The sequence below is a fragment of the Bombina bombina genome, chromosome 4, assembly GCF_027579735.1.
Source record: "Bombina bombina isolate aBomBom1 chromosome 4, aBomBom1.pri, whole genome shotgun sequence".
NCBI classification, from domain to species: Eukaryota; Metazoa; Chordata; class Amphibia; order Anura; family Bombinatoridae; genus Bombina; species Bombina bombina.
Window position 1 is genome coordinate 312,898,266 of NC_069502.1, and position 16,754 is coordinate 312,915,019.

Consider the following 16,754-nt stretch of genomic DNA (forward strand, 5'->3'; position numbering starts at 1 on the left):
GAATTAATGCTTTTGATATGTTGTTTTGCAGTGTGCATTAGAAAACTAAAAGGCGTTAAACTCAGAATTTAACTCCCCTAAAATATTTAATAAATGAAATTAAAATATCATTGTAGCAGACGTATTTATTTTTCCTGTTTCTTGCTGTAAAATGTCTGTGCTTAAGTTGAAGTGCTTCCATCATACTTAAATATGGTGAAATTTGAGGGACCCTGCAACATTCTACATGGTGATGGCTAAGCTCAGAGCACAAGCTAATTTACATGCTTTTCAAGACGTGCATCTCTGTAATATCCTTGATTTTAAGATGTTTTTATTTAAAGGGACATTCTACTCCAAAATTGTGATAAGATAATCCCTTTATTACCCATTCCCCAGTTTTAAATAACTAACAAAGTTATATTAATATACTTTTTACCTCTGTGATTACCTTGTATCTAAACCTCTACAGACTGCCCCCTTGCATTTTAGTCAATCAATGGAGTCTCATATGTAACTCCACAGGAGTGAGCACAGTGTTATCTATATGGTACACATTAACTAGCTCTGTTTGCAGGCGACTTGCAGGGGCTAAAAAACAGGAAGAGATTAAGTTTTAGATGTTATAAAGTGGGTAGTAAAGGCGTTTTTTTTGTTTTGTTTTGTTTTTTAAACAATACAAATTTTGTAGAACTGTCCCTTTAATTCTAACAAAATTACAATGATAAATGGATTTTGCATGAGCTTAATTGCTGTTATATGCTGTGAACTAACACCAATTTAAAAAAGGCACAATTCATATATCTAAGCAAATAGCATGAGATATTGTGATTAATCTGCAGATCTGTCCAGACTAGTAATCAGTGCTAAAACTAAAGTGAGGTCTAATTAATATATTAATTTTCGGATATACCCCATTAGCTGCGAATCTAAGTTTTCCAAAACCTGAATTGTTTTAATGGTATAAAATTAATAAAGGTATATATTTTACAGTGGATGATAGTGCCCCTAAAACCTCTATTCCTTTTCCCCTTATCCCCATTTTGATATGCTGTGAACTAACATCGATTTCCAAAAAGGCACAATTCATGTATCTAAGCAAATAGCATTAGATATTGTGATTAATCTGCAGATCTTCCCTGATTAGTAATCGGTGCTAAAACTAAAGTAAGGTTATTCTGTACTGTTTTGTCATTTAAACACTAACAATTTACTACTTTTGGTTATTTCCGGTTGCTGACATTTTATTTTATTTATTACACTGGTTTTCATTACGTTGATACCAATTCTTGTACTTATTGACTAAAATTCACACCTTACTATATCACCAGTTATGCTCTATCAATTTAGATTTGTTAAATGGGTGTTTTAGAGTAAACTTTATTTAGATTGTAGTCTTTATAGTATTGTAATAATTATTGTTTGTTGTGTTTTAGCTGCACTTTTCACCGAAAGCTCCCCGGGAAGACAGAGAAACTTCAGATATTCTGGTAGGATGTTTCAGTTTACTTAAAATAATAAACACTAAAAATAAATACAATCGTTTATTTGATTTTTTATTTAAATTGGTGCACAGGGTTATTTACACATTATTTGTTATGTTCCAGTAAATTACCATAATTATTATTTATATTGTCCTTATTATCATTTTATAACAGTGTTTTTCAACACTTTTTTTAAAATATGTAAGGTTGCAGACGTAAAGGAGCATTGAACACTGAATAAATGCTAGATAGAATGATATATTCAAAACAAAGAGTACCCTGAGAATAATATGTAGATACATATTTTAATTGTATTAGTTGTTTATGTATTTAAGGAAATCATTGCAAAGTTTTAGTGTCCATATGGAATTTGGCGTCACCATGTTCTTCTGTATAGAGAAAGAGAAGCACTCTACCAAGAATGATCAACAGCTTATTAGCTTGTTCTATGGCAATTTACTACCTAGGAGCAACCTCTTTAAAGGGACAGTTTACTCAAAATTTTTCTCCCCTTTAATTTGTTCCCAATGATCCACTTTACCTGCTGGAGTGTATTAAATTGTTTACAAGTAGCTCCTTTACCCTTATATTGGCATTTGAAATAGTTGATTTAGCATGTGGTATCCCCACCTATTCTGAAAGTTTGTGGCCGCAGGTCCCAGCTATAGATAAGCTTTGTAAACACAGCCAGCAGAAGAAATTATACTCCCAGTGGGCTATAGCAGAGATAAGGTAAATACAATGTTAATTTTCCATTGTTCTCTCCAAGTACTGGTGATTGTTTTATGGACAGATATAAGATAAAGAAGCAGGTATATGAACACAATGTGATAAAGTAATGAGATCTGATTATACCTACAGATATAAGATAAAGACACATGTATATGTACACAATGTGATAAAGTAATGAGATCTGATTATACCTACAGATATAAGATAAATACACATGTATATGAACACAATGTGATAAAGTAATGAGATCTGATTATACCTACAGATATAAGATAAAGAAGCAGGTATATGTATACAATGTGATACAGTAATGAGATCTGATTATAGCTACAAGCTCAACCCATTTTATTAGGTTGTGGCTTCAAAACACAAAATCAGAGCTTTAATATACACAAAAAAACATAAAAAGCTCATTTTCATAATTTTTTTACTCTGCAGTTGGTAAAAAAAAGCAATTGTAAACACATTAAGCGAAAAACTATTTTTCAGTATACTGTCCCTTTAAGCTCAATTGTGCTTTTCACAGAGAAGAACTTTACAGAAGTATATCAGTCTGATCCCACTTAGTAAGGTTAGGCCAGCCCAGAAATACCAGGCAATCCAACTTTGAACAAGCAACATGGCAACCCCAGACAATTGTTTAGGCCTTCTGTGGGCCTCGGCATTCAGGTTCTAACCTAGGATTCCTTCTCTGCTAAAGCCAATTAAAGAGGGTTATAAACGAGCCACTAGAGAGTGCAACCAATGTAGAATATAGTAGGATTAAGCCTTGAGTCTTCACTTCCACTTCTAAGAGGAATTGGAAAGTAGAAAATAATCAACGTTAAATTACAGGAAAGGAGTACAAAATAAATAATGAAAGTACGGTATATTGCAAAGTTTTCTTTGATACAGGTGGTGAGAGTTCATGATCCATTACTCCTGGGAATTACTTTTTCCTGCCACTAGGAGGAGGCAAAGATTCCTAACCCCAAAGAGCTCTATAAAAGCCCTCCTACTTCACTGGTAAATCAGTATTGTCTTTGCCTCCACTGTGCTTGTTATTCTTCAGTGAGAGGGGTTTTCAGACTGAGTTGAGGCCCATTTCCCCTTAGAGTTCAGAGTGTTGTATATGGAGTCTGGGTAGTGACTCGTTTTTCACCTCATGGGAAATTAGACTCAAGCCTTCCACCTGTCCTTTACCTCCGTCTGCTGGGTCTTCAGTATACAAATATTCCATATCCTCAGCTGATATGTTTCAGCACTGGTTTGGTTCGCTTATTACTGGTTTCATTAGTAGATGAGTGTCTTCTGGTAGGTAGTAGTTTTATTATTTGGCATTCTCTAAGCCTTTTGGGTTAGTTATTTATATAAAGAGCGTAGTGGAAACGGCACTCCTCACATCAGCAATCACCTGGTGCACTGCTAAATAAACAAACAGTAGCAAGTGGTCTGTCCTGGCTTATGTTTACTATTGTCAAAAGCCCATGTGAGGGCTGAAACGTTTGGTTATTTACACCTTAAACGGATTATAAATTCCTGCTGTGTGCCTGCTGTGTAAAGTTTTTGCTGGATATGGAACCCATCCGTTTGGATCCTTCACCACTTGCTACTATATATATATATATATATATATATATATACATATTATTATTATTATTATTTCTGCACGCATAGGTCACTCTTGTTTTTCCCACATTTTGGCTTTCCGGCAGGCGCGTCTGGATAACACATGTAGGTGTCTCGAGATAACACATGTCGGGTATTCGCACGCAGATTATTTTTATAATTGGCGCGCTCTTTATCCAATCTTGGTTAATGCATGCGCTCCCTCTTTTCTTATGTGCTCTATCTGTAGGTAGGATGTGTTGCCTCTGTATCATAGTGCTTTATCCTGCATGTCGGATTAGCACACTTTTCCCTAGTATGTTTTCTAAAAAGAGCTGCTTTTAGAGGGGTAAGTATTTTCCCTTTCTTCTAGAGTTTTTTGTGGGCATATCTCTGTTTTTATATTTTATGCATATTACTACTTTTATAGCTTTCTGCCATTATAGAGCCTTCTGATTCTTTCCCTAAACCTACTTTAGAAGCTTAGCCCTTTGAACACTTTTCTATCAGTGTTACATGTGTTTATTGTAAGCTGGCTGATGTATTACCTCTAGCATATTGATACTACACATGTGTAAATGCATTTTGATCATTCTAATGCTGTTCTTGCTTCTAAAGTGTCAGGGATTTTCCCTGTTTTGTTTGCCATGTGCTGCTGGCAGCCATTTTACTCACCTCTCTTGCTGACTTTGGTGCATACTGTGTGATGCTGCTTATTTCCTGCACTTCCTTTTATGGCCAGACTGGTGTACATCATCCATGTGAGACAGGATGCAGTCTCAGAATTGTGATGTCATCACTTATTATTTAAAGGGCCTCTGTTCAGTATGCTTTGCCCTTGCATTGTCTCAGACCTGTTTGTGAGAGCTCCTGTGTATTACCTGGCTGTCTGACATCCCTCCTGGTTCCTGATCTCTGCTCTGTTGTTCTCCTTGTTCCTGATTCCGGCTCGTCTGACTACTCGCTTTGGCTCCTGACTCGGCTTGTCTGACTATTCGCTTTGGCTCCTGACTCGGCTCGTCTGACTACCAGCTCTGGTTTTGATTCCTGGCTTGTTATTTGAATTGTGGACTTTTTATTATTTTTTTGCTATTAATAAAGGTGTGATTATTTTTGCACTTCTCGTCTCAGTCTGATTCCTGGCATCCTGACATAAAGGTGTTATTGCTCTTTTGTTTGTTCCTTTCAGATTTTGCCGGAAGGACTTTATTTGCTTTATAGTATCTGATAAGTTGTCAGCTATGACACCTTCAAATAAGCATAAAAGGTCAGTTCATAATTTACCTTTTACTAGCTCTGAGCCTGCTTAGATTAATGTTTCTGTTTATGGATTTGCTAAACCTTCAGAGGGAGAGGTTTTCTCTAACAATCAAGGGTCTTCCTCTGGTTATCTTTTAGAGACATTCTCTTTTCTGTTTAAAGTTGAACATGTTTGTTTACTTTAGAGGTTAAGGATCCTGAAGTAGCTGAGGTTAAGTCTGTTATTTGTTTAGACTTAAATTATATTCCTATTGTTACATTTCCTAAAGTTCTTTCCGGTCCCTGATACTGCCTCTGAGATAGTTTCTAAGAATGGGCTAAGCCAGGTAAACTGTTTAATCCTTTAGTAAGGTTTAAGAAAATTTTGTCTTTGCTGGCTTCCTATATTGAAGTTGATGGGTCCTTTTCTACCTTTGGCTAAGTGTATTTTTTCCCTTTGGAAGATTGTTCTTTTAGACACTTTAGATTGTAAATTATTATTCCTCTCTATGAGGGTTTTTCATCAAGCAGGTTATATTTTGAGGTCAACAGTTTTTATTGCTAGTGTGGATGTTGTTTTTTCCATTTGGTTCATTAGTCTTTCTCATCAGTTTCTGATGATTCTGCTAGTGAAGATTTTTGAGCCTTTTGGAATTGCTCAAATGTGCTAATGCTTTTCATTTGTGTTGCTGTAGTTGACATAATTGAATTTATTTCTATGAATTAGTATTTTGCCAGTACTTTCTAGAAGGACTTTATTGTTAAAGTCTTAGTCTGCTGATATGGTTTATAAATCCAAGTTTATCTCTCTCTTTTCAGGAAAAGATGTTGTTTGGATTTTATTATCTACTGTATCTGAATGTGTCAGGATATGTCAGGAAGTATGTCAGGATGTGAAACACTGCAATGATATATACTTTGAATGGGTGAACTAGTATCCTTATTCTTGCAGGACCACTCAGCCTCACACCATACCTCGAATTCCGTAAGACTTAACTTATTAGAATTCTGTTATGCTCATCGTACTGAGGGTCTCTTCTGTGGGGATACAGAGAGATACGGAGCCTTCACGCAACTTAGAAGTTATGTAAGCAGTGTACAGAGAATAGGCAAAGGTAGTTTGCAGTTGAATTAAATTGAAATCCTTTGGCTTAAGGAATTTCATACACACATCTCATACAAAAATAAAATATATACAATATTCATACACACCCGCAATCACACATGATATAGATATATATATGTTGCAGGATGAATGTCACAATGCTCTGGTTTGTGAAGTATATGAATAGTTGGTAAGCTTAGGTAACATATGAATATAGTGCTTAATATGATACAGATCAAACAATGAGGAGAGGTCTATATCTCAATTAGGTGATACACAATTAGACAGTTTGGCAGTAGATGAATTGAACTGAAGAGTGACACAGGAATCGATACTGAGAATATTTGCCCTTAAGCACTATAAGCAAGTCTCTTGGGAGGAAGTCTGTATATCACCTGTAGGCAGTTTTTAGTATGTGTATATGGCAGTCCGTAGTACAAGTACACAGGCAAGTATAATACTGACAGTAAATAAGTAACATATACAGACCAGGATCCGGAGAAATACCAGGTAAGTTTAGCAGAGTTAGCTATGGTGCTGCAACAGGAAAACACAGCTTGCGATGAGAGAGGAGCACACGCTGAATCTGCAGGACCGGATGCCGAGTCTGACGTCACACGCTGAACGGATCAGCAGGGGAACCGGCAAAAAGAAACAGCTTCAATCTTTCAAGGAGGGTAGAGAAGGTATGTCCCCAAATACCTTGATGAACGAACAGGGTCTTTTGACAGGAGAACTCACAACCTAGTGAGTAAGGGAAACAAAGATCCGAGCAGAGCTGCAGGGATAGGCTAGGTGTCTTCACAGGCTCTTGAGGAGATCAAGTGCAACAAATTACCAAGCATAGATTAGAGTGAGGAGGGGCCTTAAATAGGGGTAAAGTAATCAAGACTTAAAGGAACAGTACTTAGTCCTAACAAAACCCTGACAGGACACCCCCCTCAAGGAGCCGCTCAGCGGATCAAGGTCCAGGACGGTCGGGGTTCCTTCGGTGAAACAATGACAGAAGACGAGGAGCAGACACATTGGCACAAGGCTCCCAGGAATCCTCTTCAGGACCAAACCCCTTCCAACTAACCAGGTACTGAAGTTGGTTGCGAAGGAAACGGGAGTCCAGGATGGATTCAATTTCATACTCCATATCATCCCCCCCCTGCGGAGGTGGCGATGAAAACTGCTGTTCACCCCTGACCATGCCATAGGGTTTCAAAAGGGAGACATGGAACGTTGGGTGTATCCTTAAAGAAGTGGGCAAGAGTAAAGTCACTGCATTAGCATTGATTACTTTCGTAATTTCATAGGGCCCCAAATAAAGTGCAGCCAATTTCTTTGATGGAATTCGTAACCTGAGGTTCTTTGTGCTTAACCAAACCTTATCACCAACTTTGTAGTCAGGGGGTCTTGAACGACGTAGATCGTAATGGTATTTCTGCGAAGCTTGAGCTTCCTGTAAAACCAATTTCAAAGAGGCAAATCCTTTAGCAATGGTATTCACCAATTCAGTGACCACAGGCATAGGGGAGTCACTCAAGGAAACAGGGTTATATGTTGGATGGAATCCATAATTCACATAGAATGGTGTTGTTTTTGTAGACGAATTAAGTGAATTATTATGGGCGAACTCGGCTGTTGCCAACAAAGCATGTCAATTGTCCTGTTCTAATGTGCAGTAACAGCGGAGATATTGTTCTAATGATTGATTAGTCCTCTCTGTCTGCCCATTTGTCTGTGGATGGTATGCAGTGCTTAGTCTTTTAGTGATGTTAAGAGAACGACAAAGCTGATTCCAGAATCTAGAGGTAAACTGTGTACCTCTATCCGTGGTGATTGTATCAGGTAGACCATGTAGTTTTACTATATTGTTCAGGAATAATGCAGCAGTTTCTGATGCTGTTGGAAGACCTCTATGAGGTAGAAAGTGAGCCATTTTAGAGAATAGATCTACCACCACTAAAATGGTATTGTAATTTAGAGATGGTGGTAAATCAACAATAAAATCCATTGCAATGTCAACCCACGGTCTCTCAGGTATAGGTAAAGATAGAAGGTATCCATATGGACGGATATGGTGATGTTTCCTAGTAGTACAGACTAGGCAGGTTTGAACAAACTGAGTAACAGTGTCAATCATCTTAGGCCACCAATAAGTCCTCATAAGCAGATGCAAAGTTCTGTGGACTCCAGGATGACCCGCCAGGGGTGAGTCGTGAGCAGTGGCAATCACCTCATCCCTGAGAGCTGGTGGAATATATAATCGGTTGGCATGATAAAACAGATCATCAGAATGTTTACTTACATCAAGTCGATTTAGAGTAGGATCCAGACTTTGTTGTTCTTTCAAAGCAGATTTGAAATTCTTTGTTAGACATATGAATCTGTCTTGAGGTATAATAGACCGTGGAACTTCCAAGTTAGGTGGTCTAGGGTCTTTTCTAGATAGGGAATCGGCCTTAAGATTTTTTGACCCTGGTCGGTAGGTAATCACGTAATCAAAACGTGAAAGAAACAGACTCCATCGTACCTGTCGTGAAGTCAAAGTTTTATTGGACTTCAGATACTCTAAGTTACGATGGTCTGTAAATATGGTGATAGGATGGGTTGTACCTTCGAGAAGGTGCCTCCAGAATTCCAGAGCTGATTTAATGGCAAGAAGCTCTTTATCTCCGATGCCATAATTGATTTCAGCGGAACTCATGACTCGGGAGTAGTATGACACCGGGTGCATGGGTTCGCTTTGAGAGGGTCTCTGTGAGAGAACAGCCCCTATAGCATACTCTGAAGCGTCAACCTCAAGCGTATAATAACATCTGGGGTCTGGGAATTGTAGAATAGGGGCTGAAATGAACTTGCTTTTGAGAGTGGTAAAGGAATCCTCAGCTTTCTGATTCCATAGAAATTTAACATCTTTCCGTGTTAAAGTAGTTAAAGGTTTGACAATATGGGAGAAGTTCTTAATAAATCTCCTATAGAAATTCGCAAACCCAAGGAATCTTTGGATTTCTTTCTTGCTAGTTGGAGTAGGCCAGTTGGTGATGGATGGCTTCAACTTTACTAGACTCCATAGAAATGCCAGTAGGTGAAATGCAATAACCCAAGAAGGAAATAGTGTTAGTGTTAAAAATACATTTTTCTAACTTTGCATATAAACGATGAGCCCTTAAACGATCTAAAACTTGTTTTACATGTGACAAATGGTTCTCAAAAGTGTCAGAATAAACAAGAATGTCATCTAAATATATGACAATGCAAACATCTAATAGGTCGTGAAAAACATCGTTTATAAAACACTGAAATGTCGCTGGGGCATTGCATAACCCAAACGGCATAACCGTGTATTCATAAAGTCCGTACCGTGTACGGAAAGCTGTTAACCATTCATCCCCTGCCCTCATCCTGATCAAATTGTAAGCACCTCTGAGATCAAGTTTGGTATAGATGGTGGCACCCTGTAAACGTTCAATTATTTCAGGAATGAGAGGCAGGGGGTATCTGTTCTTCTTTGTACATTTATTTAACTGTCTATAGTCAATAATGGGCCGAAGACTACCATCTTTGTTTTTTACAAAAAACATGGCTGCCCCTGCTGAAGAAGTAGAGGGTCTAATAAACCCTTTCTTCAAGTTCTCATCCAAGTACTCTTTTAAATGAGCCAACTCAGGTTGTGACAAAGGGTATATGTGCCCAAATGGAATGGTACTACCAGGTATAAGATCTATAGGGCAGTCATAAGGTCTATGGGGCGGCAATGACTGTGCCTCAACCTTGTCAAATACATCCGCATACTCATCATAACACTTTGGTAGAGTATGTTCAGTTATGTGACAGAGGGTATGTGAAGCAAAACAAAACTGCTTGCAAAACTGTGATGTAAAGGTAACAGAAGCATCCTTCCAAGATATAGAAGGGGTATGTTTAATTAGCCATTTTAAACCAAGTATCATGGGATATACAGAAGTAGAGAGCACATCAAAAGAAATCAACTCTGTATGACCTGAACCTGATACAACAGTAATAGGGATAGTGTGGTGTGTAATAGGACCGGAACTAAAGAAAGAGCCATCAACCAAACGGATAGCCAGTGCAACACTCTTTTTTATTAGTGGGATATTGTTATTTATGACAAAAGCAGTATCCACAAAATTCCCAGAAGCTCCAGAGTCAACTACGGCCTGCACATTTATCTTCAAGTGATGCCACTGTAAGGAGAGAGGCAGTGATAAGTGTGATGTTACTTTATTAACCATATTGAGAGCATGTTCACTCAGTGGTGTCTTACCCTTTTTCTGTCGAAGGAGTGCAGGACAGTCCCTGACAGTGTGGTCTTTTTCTGCGCAGTAGAGACACAAATTGAGTAATTTACGTCTGGCTTTCTCTTCTGGTTTTAATGGACCTCGAATAACAGCTACATCCATGGGTTCATCTGTGGACCTAGATGGCAAAGTGGAAGGGTAGAAATGGTATGTAGAATGCTTCTTAGTACTAGAGTCGACAGTAGATTTTTCAGACTTTCTTTCTCTAAGTCTTCTATCAATTCCTATGCAGAGAGTCATTAGGGTCTCCAAATCTTCAGGAATGATACCTCTTGCTAACTCATCTTTTAATGCATCACAGAGGCCATGACAGAACTGGTTCCTCAGTGCCGGGTTATTCCACAAGGTATTGGGTGCCCATCTTTTAAAATCCGTTATATATTCTTCAACAATTCTTTTCCCTTGGCGTAGGGATCTTAACTTTGTTTCTGCTGTACTCTGTTTATTGTGGTCTTCATACAAAAGGGACATAGAACTAAAAAAAGCATCCAGAGAATTTAAGATAGGATCATCATTCTCATAAAAGGCGTTAGCCCAAGATCTAGCCTCACCTCTCAAAAAAGAGATGACAGTTAGGACTCTAATCCTGTCTGTGGGGTAGGATTTAGGCCTTAAAGTAAACAATAAGGTGCATGAATTTCTGAAGTCTCTGTACATAGACCTATCCCCATAGAATTTGTCAGGAGGACTGACCACAGGCTCTGATGTACTTTCAGCAACAGGTGGTTTGCTAGCAAGATGTTCATTTATAAACTTTCTGATATTTTGATTCTCCAGTTGTATCTCTCTCAACCCCTGGATCATGTTATCCATGCTCTGGGCTAGGGATCCAACCCTGTTTGCTAACACACTTATATCCATATTGCTGAATACCAGTACACTATCTTTTTACAGGCTTGGTAATATGTCAGGAAGTATGTCAGGATGTGAAACACTGCAATGATATATACTTTGAATGGGTGAACTAGTATCCTTATTCTTGCAGGACCACTCAGCCTCACACCATACCTAGAATTCCGTAAGACTTAACTGTTATGCTCATCGTACTGAGGGTCTCTTCTGTGGGGATACAGAGAGATACGGAGCCTTCACGCAACTTAGAAGTTATGTAAGCAGTGTACAGAGAATAGGCAAAGGTAGTTTGCAGTTGAATTAAATTGAAATCCTTTGGCTTAAGGAATTTCATACACACATCTCATACAAAAATAAAATATATACAATATTCATACACACCCGCAATCACACATGATATAGATATATATATGTTGCAGGATGAATGTCACAATGCTCTGGTTTGTGAAGTATATGAATAGTTTGTAAGCTTAGGTAACATATGAATATAGTGCTTAATATGATACAGATCAAACAATGAGGAGAGGTCTATATCTCAATTAGGTGATACACAATTAGACAGTTTGGCAGTAGATGAATTGAACTGAAGAGTGACACAGGAATCGATACTGAGAATATTTGCCCTTAAGCGCTATAAGCAAGTCTCTTGGGAGGAAGTCTGTATATCACCTGTAGGCAGTTTTTAGTATGTGTATATGGCAGTCCGTAGTACAAGTACACAGGCAAGTATAATACTGACAGTAAATAAGTAACATATACAGACCAGGATCCGGAGAAATACCAGGTAAGTTTAGTAGAGTTAGCTATGGTGCTGCGACAGGAAAACACAGCTTGCGATGAGAGAGGAGCACACGCTGAATCTGCAGGACCGGATGCCGGGTCTGACGTCACACGCTGAACGGATCAGCAGGGGAACCGGCAAAAAGAAACAGCTTCAATCTTTCAAGGAGGGTAGAGAAGGTATGTCCCCAAATACCTTGATGAACGAACAGGGTCTTTTGACAGGAGAACTCACAACCTAGTGAGTAAGGGAAACAAAGATCCGAGCAGAGCTGCAGGGATAGGCTAGGTGTCTTCACAGGCTCTTGAGGAGATCAAGTGCAACAAATTACCAAGCATAGATTAGAGTGAGGAGGGGCCTTAAATAGGGGTAAAGTAATCAAGACTTAAAGGAACAGTACTTAGTCCTAACAAAACCCTGACAGAATGCTAGAAAGGTTTTCTTCCTTAGGACAGGAGTCTGGGCTTCAAATAGTTTTCACCTTTTTTTTTTTTAGAGCAGGAAACAGAAGTCTGTTTTCTGCTCTCAGAAACAAGGTTCCTTTGGCTCTGCTTGGAAGCCTAACTAGATCTAGATCAAGTCTAAGCAGTCCAAAAAAATCTACTCCCTTTTCCAATGCTGCATAAAGGTATGGTCCCTGATTCAGACATTTTGGTAGGGGGCAAGTTGCACCTTTTTCTGGAGGCTTCATTTATAATCTGTTCAGAATCCCGGGTTTGAAGTATAGTTTCTCAGAGTTATCAAGTAGATTCAGAATTAGGCCTCTCATAGGAAGGTTTTTCTGTCCTATGCTACTAATTCCTGTGAATACCTTTTTGGATTGAGAATCTATGGGAGTGATTGTTCCTGTTTTTCTGTTTGAATATGGAATGGGATTTTATTCAAAACTCTTTATTCTTCCAAAAAGGAAAGACACTTTCTGACCAGTTTTTTAGATCATTAAGGTCTGCACAAGTTTGTCAGAATTCCAATTTTTAAAATATGAACTTCAGTTTAGGCCAGGGAACATTATTTATTTTTAAGGTTTGCCTTTCTAGACAAGCATTTAAATTTTTTTGCTCTACCAGAATATTTTTTTATGTTCTGGGAACCCTTTTGTCTGTGATTGATAAAAGGGTATTGCAACGTTTTCTTACCTGGTCGATATCTTGTTTCTGCTTTGTTTCTCTTACATACTGTTGTTTCTGTTACAATACGGTTGGAAAAATTATCTTGTTTCTCAGACAAGGTTTGTTTTTCTCAGAGTTCAGATAGATTCTGTTTTCATTAATCTCTCTTTGATAGATATAAGAAGGTTGAAGCTAGTGACAGCTTGTCTAAATCTTCAGGATCTTTCTTTTCTCTAGGTTGCTCTTTTGTATGGAGGTATTTGGTCTCATGCTTGCTGCATAATATGCTTTTCTATTTGCTTGTTTTTACTCAAAGCCTCTTCAGCTTTGTATACTTAAGCAATGGTGCATATTTCATACTCCGTTGTTTTAAATGATTTATCTAGATCACAGGATGAGTTAGTCCCTGTCTGGGTTGCTGCTTCTTCATCTTTTTATTCAGGGGCCTTCTTTTGCTTTTCTTATTTAGACTGTGATCTTTTCGGCTGCAAGTCATTCACATTGGGGGGCCATCTGGGGGTTTCTGAGGGCACAAGGAGTTTGGTTTCCTCGGGAGAGGAGGTTGCTAATTACTGCAATTTTCTGAGTCCTTCAGAGTTGACCTCTGTAGAAAAAGGAATCTTAGCTCTGTTTTCTTTCAGTCAATGTCACAGCAGTGGCATACATCAATCATCAAGGGGGAACTCATAGTCTCAAATTCTTTCCTGGGCAGAAGCCAATTGTTGCCTGATTTCTGCAGCCCATGTTCCAGGAGTGAACAACTGGGATGTTGACAGTCACTACATCCAGGGGAGTGGTCTCTATTTGGATGTTTTCTTTCAGATAGTGGATCTTTGGGGTCTTTCATAGATAGATCTGATGGTATTTTGGTTATATAATAAACTTCTCAGATTCTATATACGGTCCAAGGAACCTCAGAGGAGTTTGTGGTTATTTTGGTAGCTTCATGGTTGTTTTGACTGGCTTTTATTTTTCCTCCTCTGGTTCTTCTTCCCAGAGTGATTACTTAGATCAGGCTAGTATCCTGGTTTATTTAGTTTGACCTCCCTGGGTCTGGTTTGCAGATCTGGTTCAGATATCCAGTTGCCCTCCTAGGTCTTTTCCTCTTTGTTGTTCAGAAAAAAAAGGGTTCACTATTTGATGACAAACAACTTTAGTCAGATCCACCTCTTGTAAGTAAATAAAAACACATACCCCCTTTAGACACTTGTGGTGCAAGACATACCTCATTCTATATAGCTCTGTGACTGGACCACTACACAGTGGGAAACCAAACGCCAGAAGCTTTTTTTAGTCGCTGTTATTCTTTTGCTGCATTTCTGGTACAGACCACAAGGCTTTCAAACCGTCCTGACATTCGCCGCATTGTCTCCAGCCTCCAGGCGCAGCATCACATAATCAAGTGACCTAGTTACCTCCAGTCCCATGGAGGGAGTGCCAGGGTCAATCCAGAGTAATCACAAGAGGGGAGGCTTCAGAGCTTGTTTGATTACTGTTATTATGGTGTATAAATATAATCAAAGCAGTAGATTGCAGCAACCAAATAATAAATCAAATTAATTTTATTGTAAATCCTTTAAACATTTCCAAAGAATCCAGCTCACAAATCAATATGCCCTTTTCATCAGGATCTTGATTCTCTAAGGTTAAAGGGATAGTAAACACCAAAAAATGTATTTTTAAGAAAGATAAGATAATCCCTTTATTTACCATTCCCCAGTTTTGCAAAACCAACACTGTTATAGAAATATACTTTTAACCTCTGTAATTACCTTGTATCTAAGATTCTGCTGACAGCCTCCTTATCTCGGATCTTTTGACAGACTTGCATTTCAGGCAATTAGTGCTGACTCTTAAATAACTTCACGTGCATGAGCACAATGTTATCTATATGAAATACATGCACTAACACCCTATAGTGGTGAAAGAAATGTAAAATGAATTCAGATAAGAGGCGGCCTTCAAGGCCTTAGAACAGAGCTTTCCAAACTTTTTATGTTGGTGACACACTTTTTAAGCCTACATAATTTTGGGACACAGTAATTCAGTTGTACTAGCAAACAGGAGGTTAAACTAACTTGTTTTAAGAAATACGGACACATACATAAATGATATAATAACAAAATGTATTTACAAGTAGCAGTATGTATGTGCAAGAATTAAAAAAAAGTTTAATACCACCAATAGCTACTTACTATTTTACTGGGATGTATGAGGTTGATGGGATGAACACAGTTTCTGAATATTTTCTGGAATATTAGATAAAGACACTCGCATTTCATCATCAAGTATTTTTAAGCTTCCACTTCCTATCCATATATCAAGAGCAGGAACCGCAATGCACTACTGGGAGCTAGCTGCCCTCAGAGCTCTGCAAGTTGCACTGACTACTGCTCACATTGCTATCCCACTCACTGACTACACATGCAGTCACGAGCCGATTGAGGAGACTACACGTGCGGTCAGCAGCCAATGTGCCGCCAAAGTCGCCAATCGGAATAGTTTCAGTTCCCACTGAGCTTCGCCAATAGGTTAAGATGATCTGTGACCCACTAGGTATCAATCACAAGTCAACCATGTGATATGTGTAGCAAGCAGACGGAAAGTCGGAAACCCCCAAAAAAATGAAAAAAAATTTGTGCTGAAGCAGGGACACACCTACACACTGCTGCCGTCACATTAATGTGTCATGACACACAGTTTGGAAAGCACTGGCTTAGAAATCAGCATATGAGCCTACCTAGGTTTAGCTTTTAACTAAGAATAACAAGAGAACAAAGCAAAGTTGATGATAACAGTTAAAGTTAGAAAGTTGTTTAAAATTACATGCCCTATCTGAATCATGAAAGATTAATTTATACTTTATTATCCCTTTAATTGCATGGTGAAGGTTTCTCTGATTCTATTGTGGAGACTTTGATACAGGTCTGCTAGCCTGTGACTAGGATAATTTATTAGGTCTGGAAGGTCTTTATTTTCTGGTGTATAGGTCATGTTTTTTTCCTGGCATTGTTTTAGAATTACTTGGGTTTTGCAAAAAAATTTCAGGTTGGTTTCGATAAGGGTTTATCTGTCAGCTATTTGAAAGGTCAGATTTCTGCTCTTTTAGTTTTGTTCCACTAGAAGGTTATTATTGTTCATTCTCAAGTTGAGCACTTCTCTCTTTTTGTATTTGTTAATCTTTCTGTAATTCATGGTTTAGTTCAGGCTAGAATTTAACCTGTTCCTAGGTCAATTTCTCTTTCTTGGACAGTTTTGTTTTCTTTTGGCTATCTCTTCTAATACTTGGTTCTTCAGTTTCTCAAATAATGGAAATGCAGTACCTCAAAAATAATAGACAATAGAAAGGGGACAATGGTGCAGTTCACTCTTAACAAAACATCTGTTAAAATAGTGGTATATTACTCACATATTTAAGAGCTTTTAACAAGCTCTGTCGTAAATCCGTAGTAATGTGATAGGCTCACACCCAGCACTTCCTGTAGGTAATATTCAGTAGCAGGACACCTCAAAGGGGAGAGAGAAAAAAATATATAGTTCAATCCTGTTGGATATTTCACTTTCTATTTGGTTTAC

At 38.3% G+C, this 16,754-nt stretch overlaps 1 protein-coding gene across 6 annotated transcripts in view; it reads left to right on the top strand.

The window, feature by feature from the left end:
* The window catches only part of RHBDD1 (rhomboid domain containing 1), a 526,647-nt gene that overhangs the window by 369,498 nt on the left and 140,395 nt on the right, over positions 1–16,754 (top strand). For all 6 annotated transcript variants that reach the window (XM_053710028.1, XM_053710024.1, XM_053710023.1 and 3 more), the window contains one exon: positions 1,416–1,469. In XM_053710028.1, the coding sequence (XP_053566003.1) occupies positions 1,416–1,469 (54 nt within the window). The remainder of the gene's footprint in view (positions 1–1,415; positions 1,470–16,754) is intronic.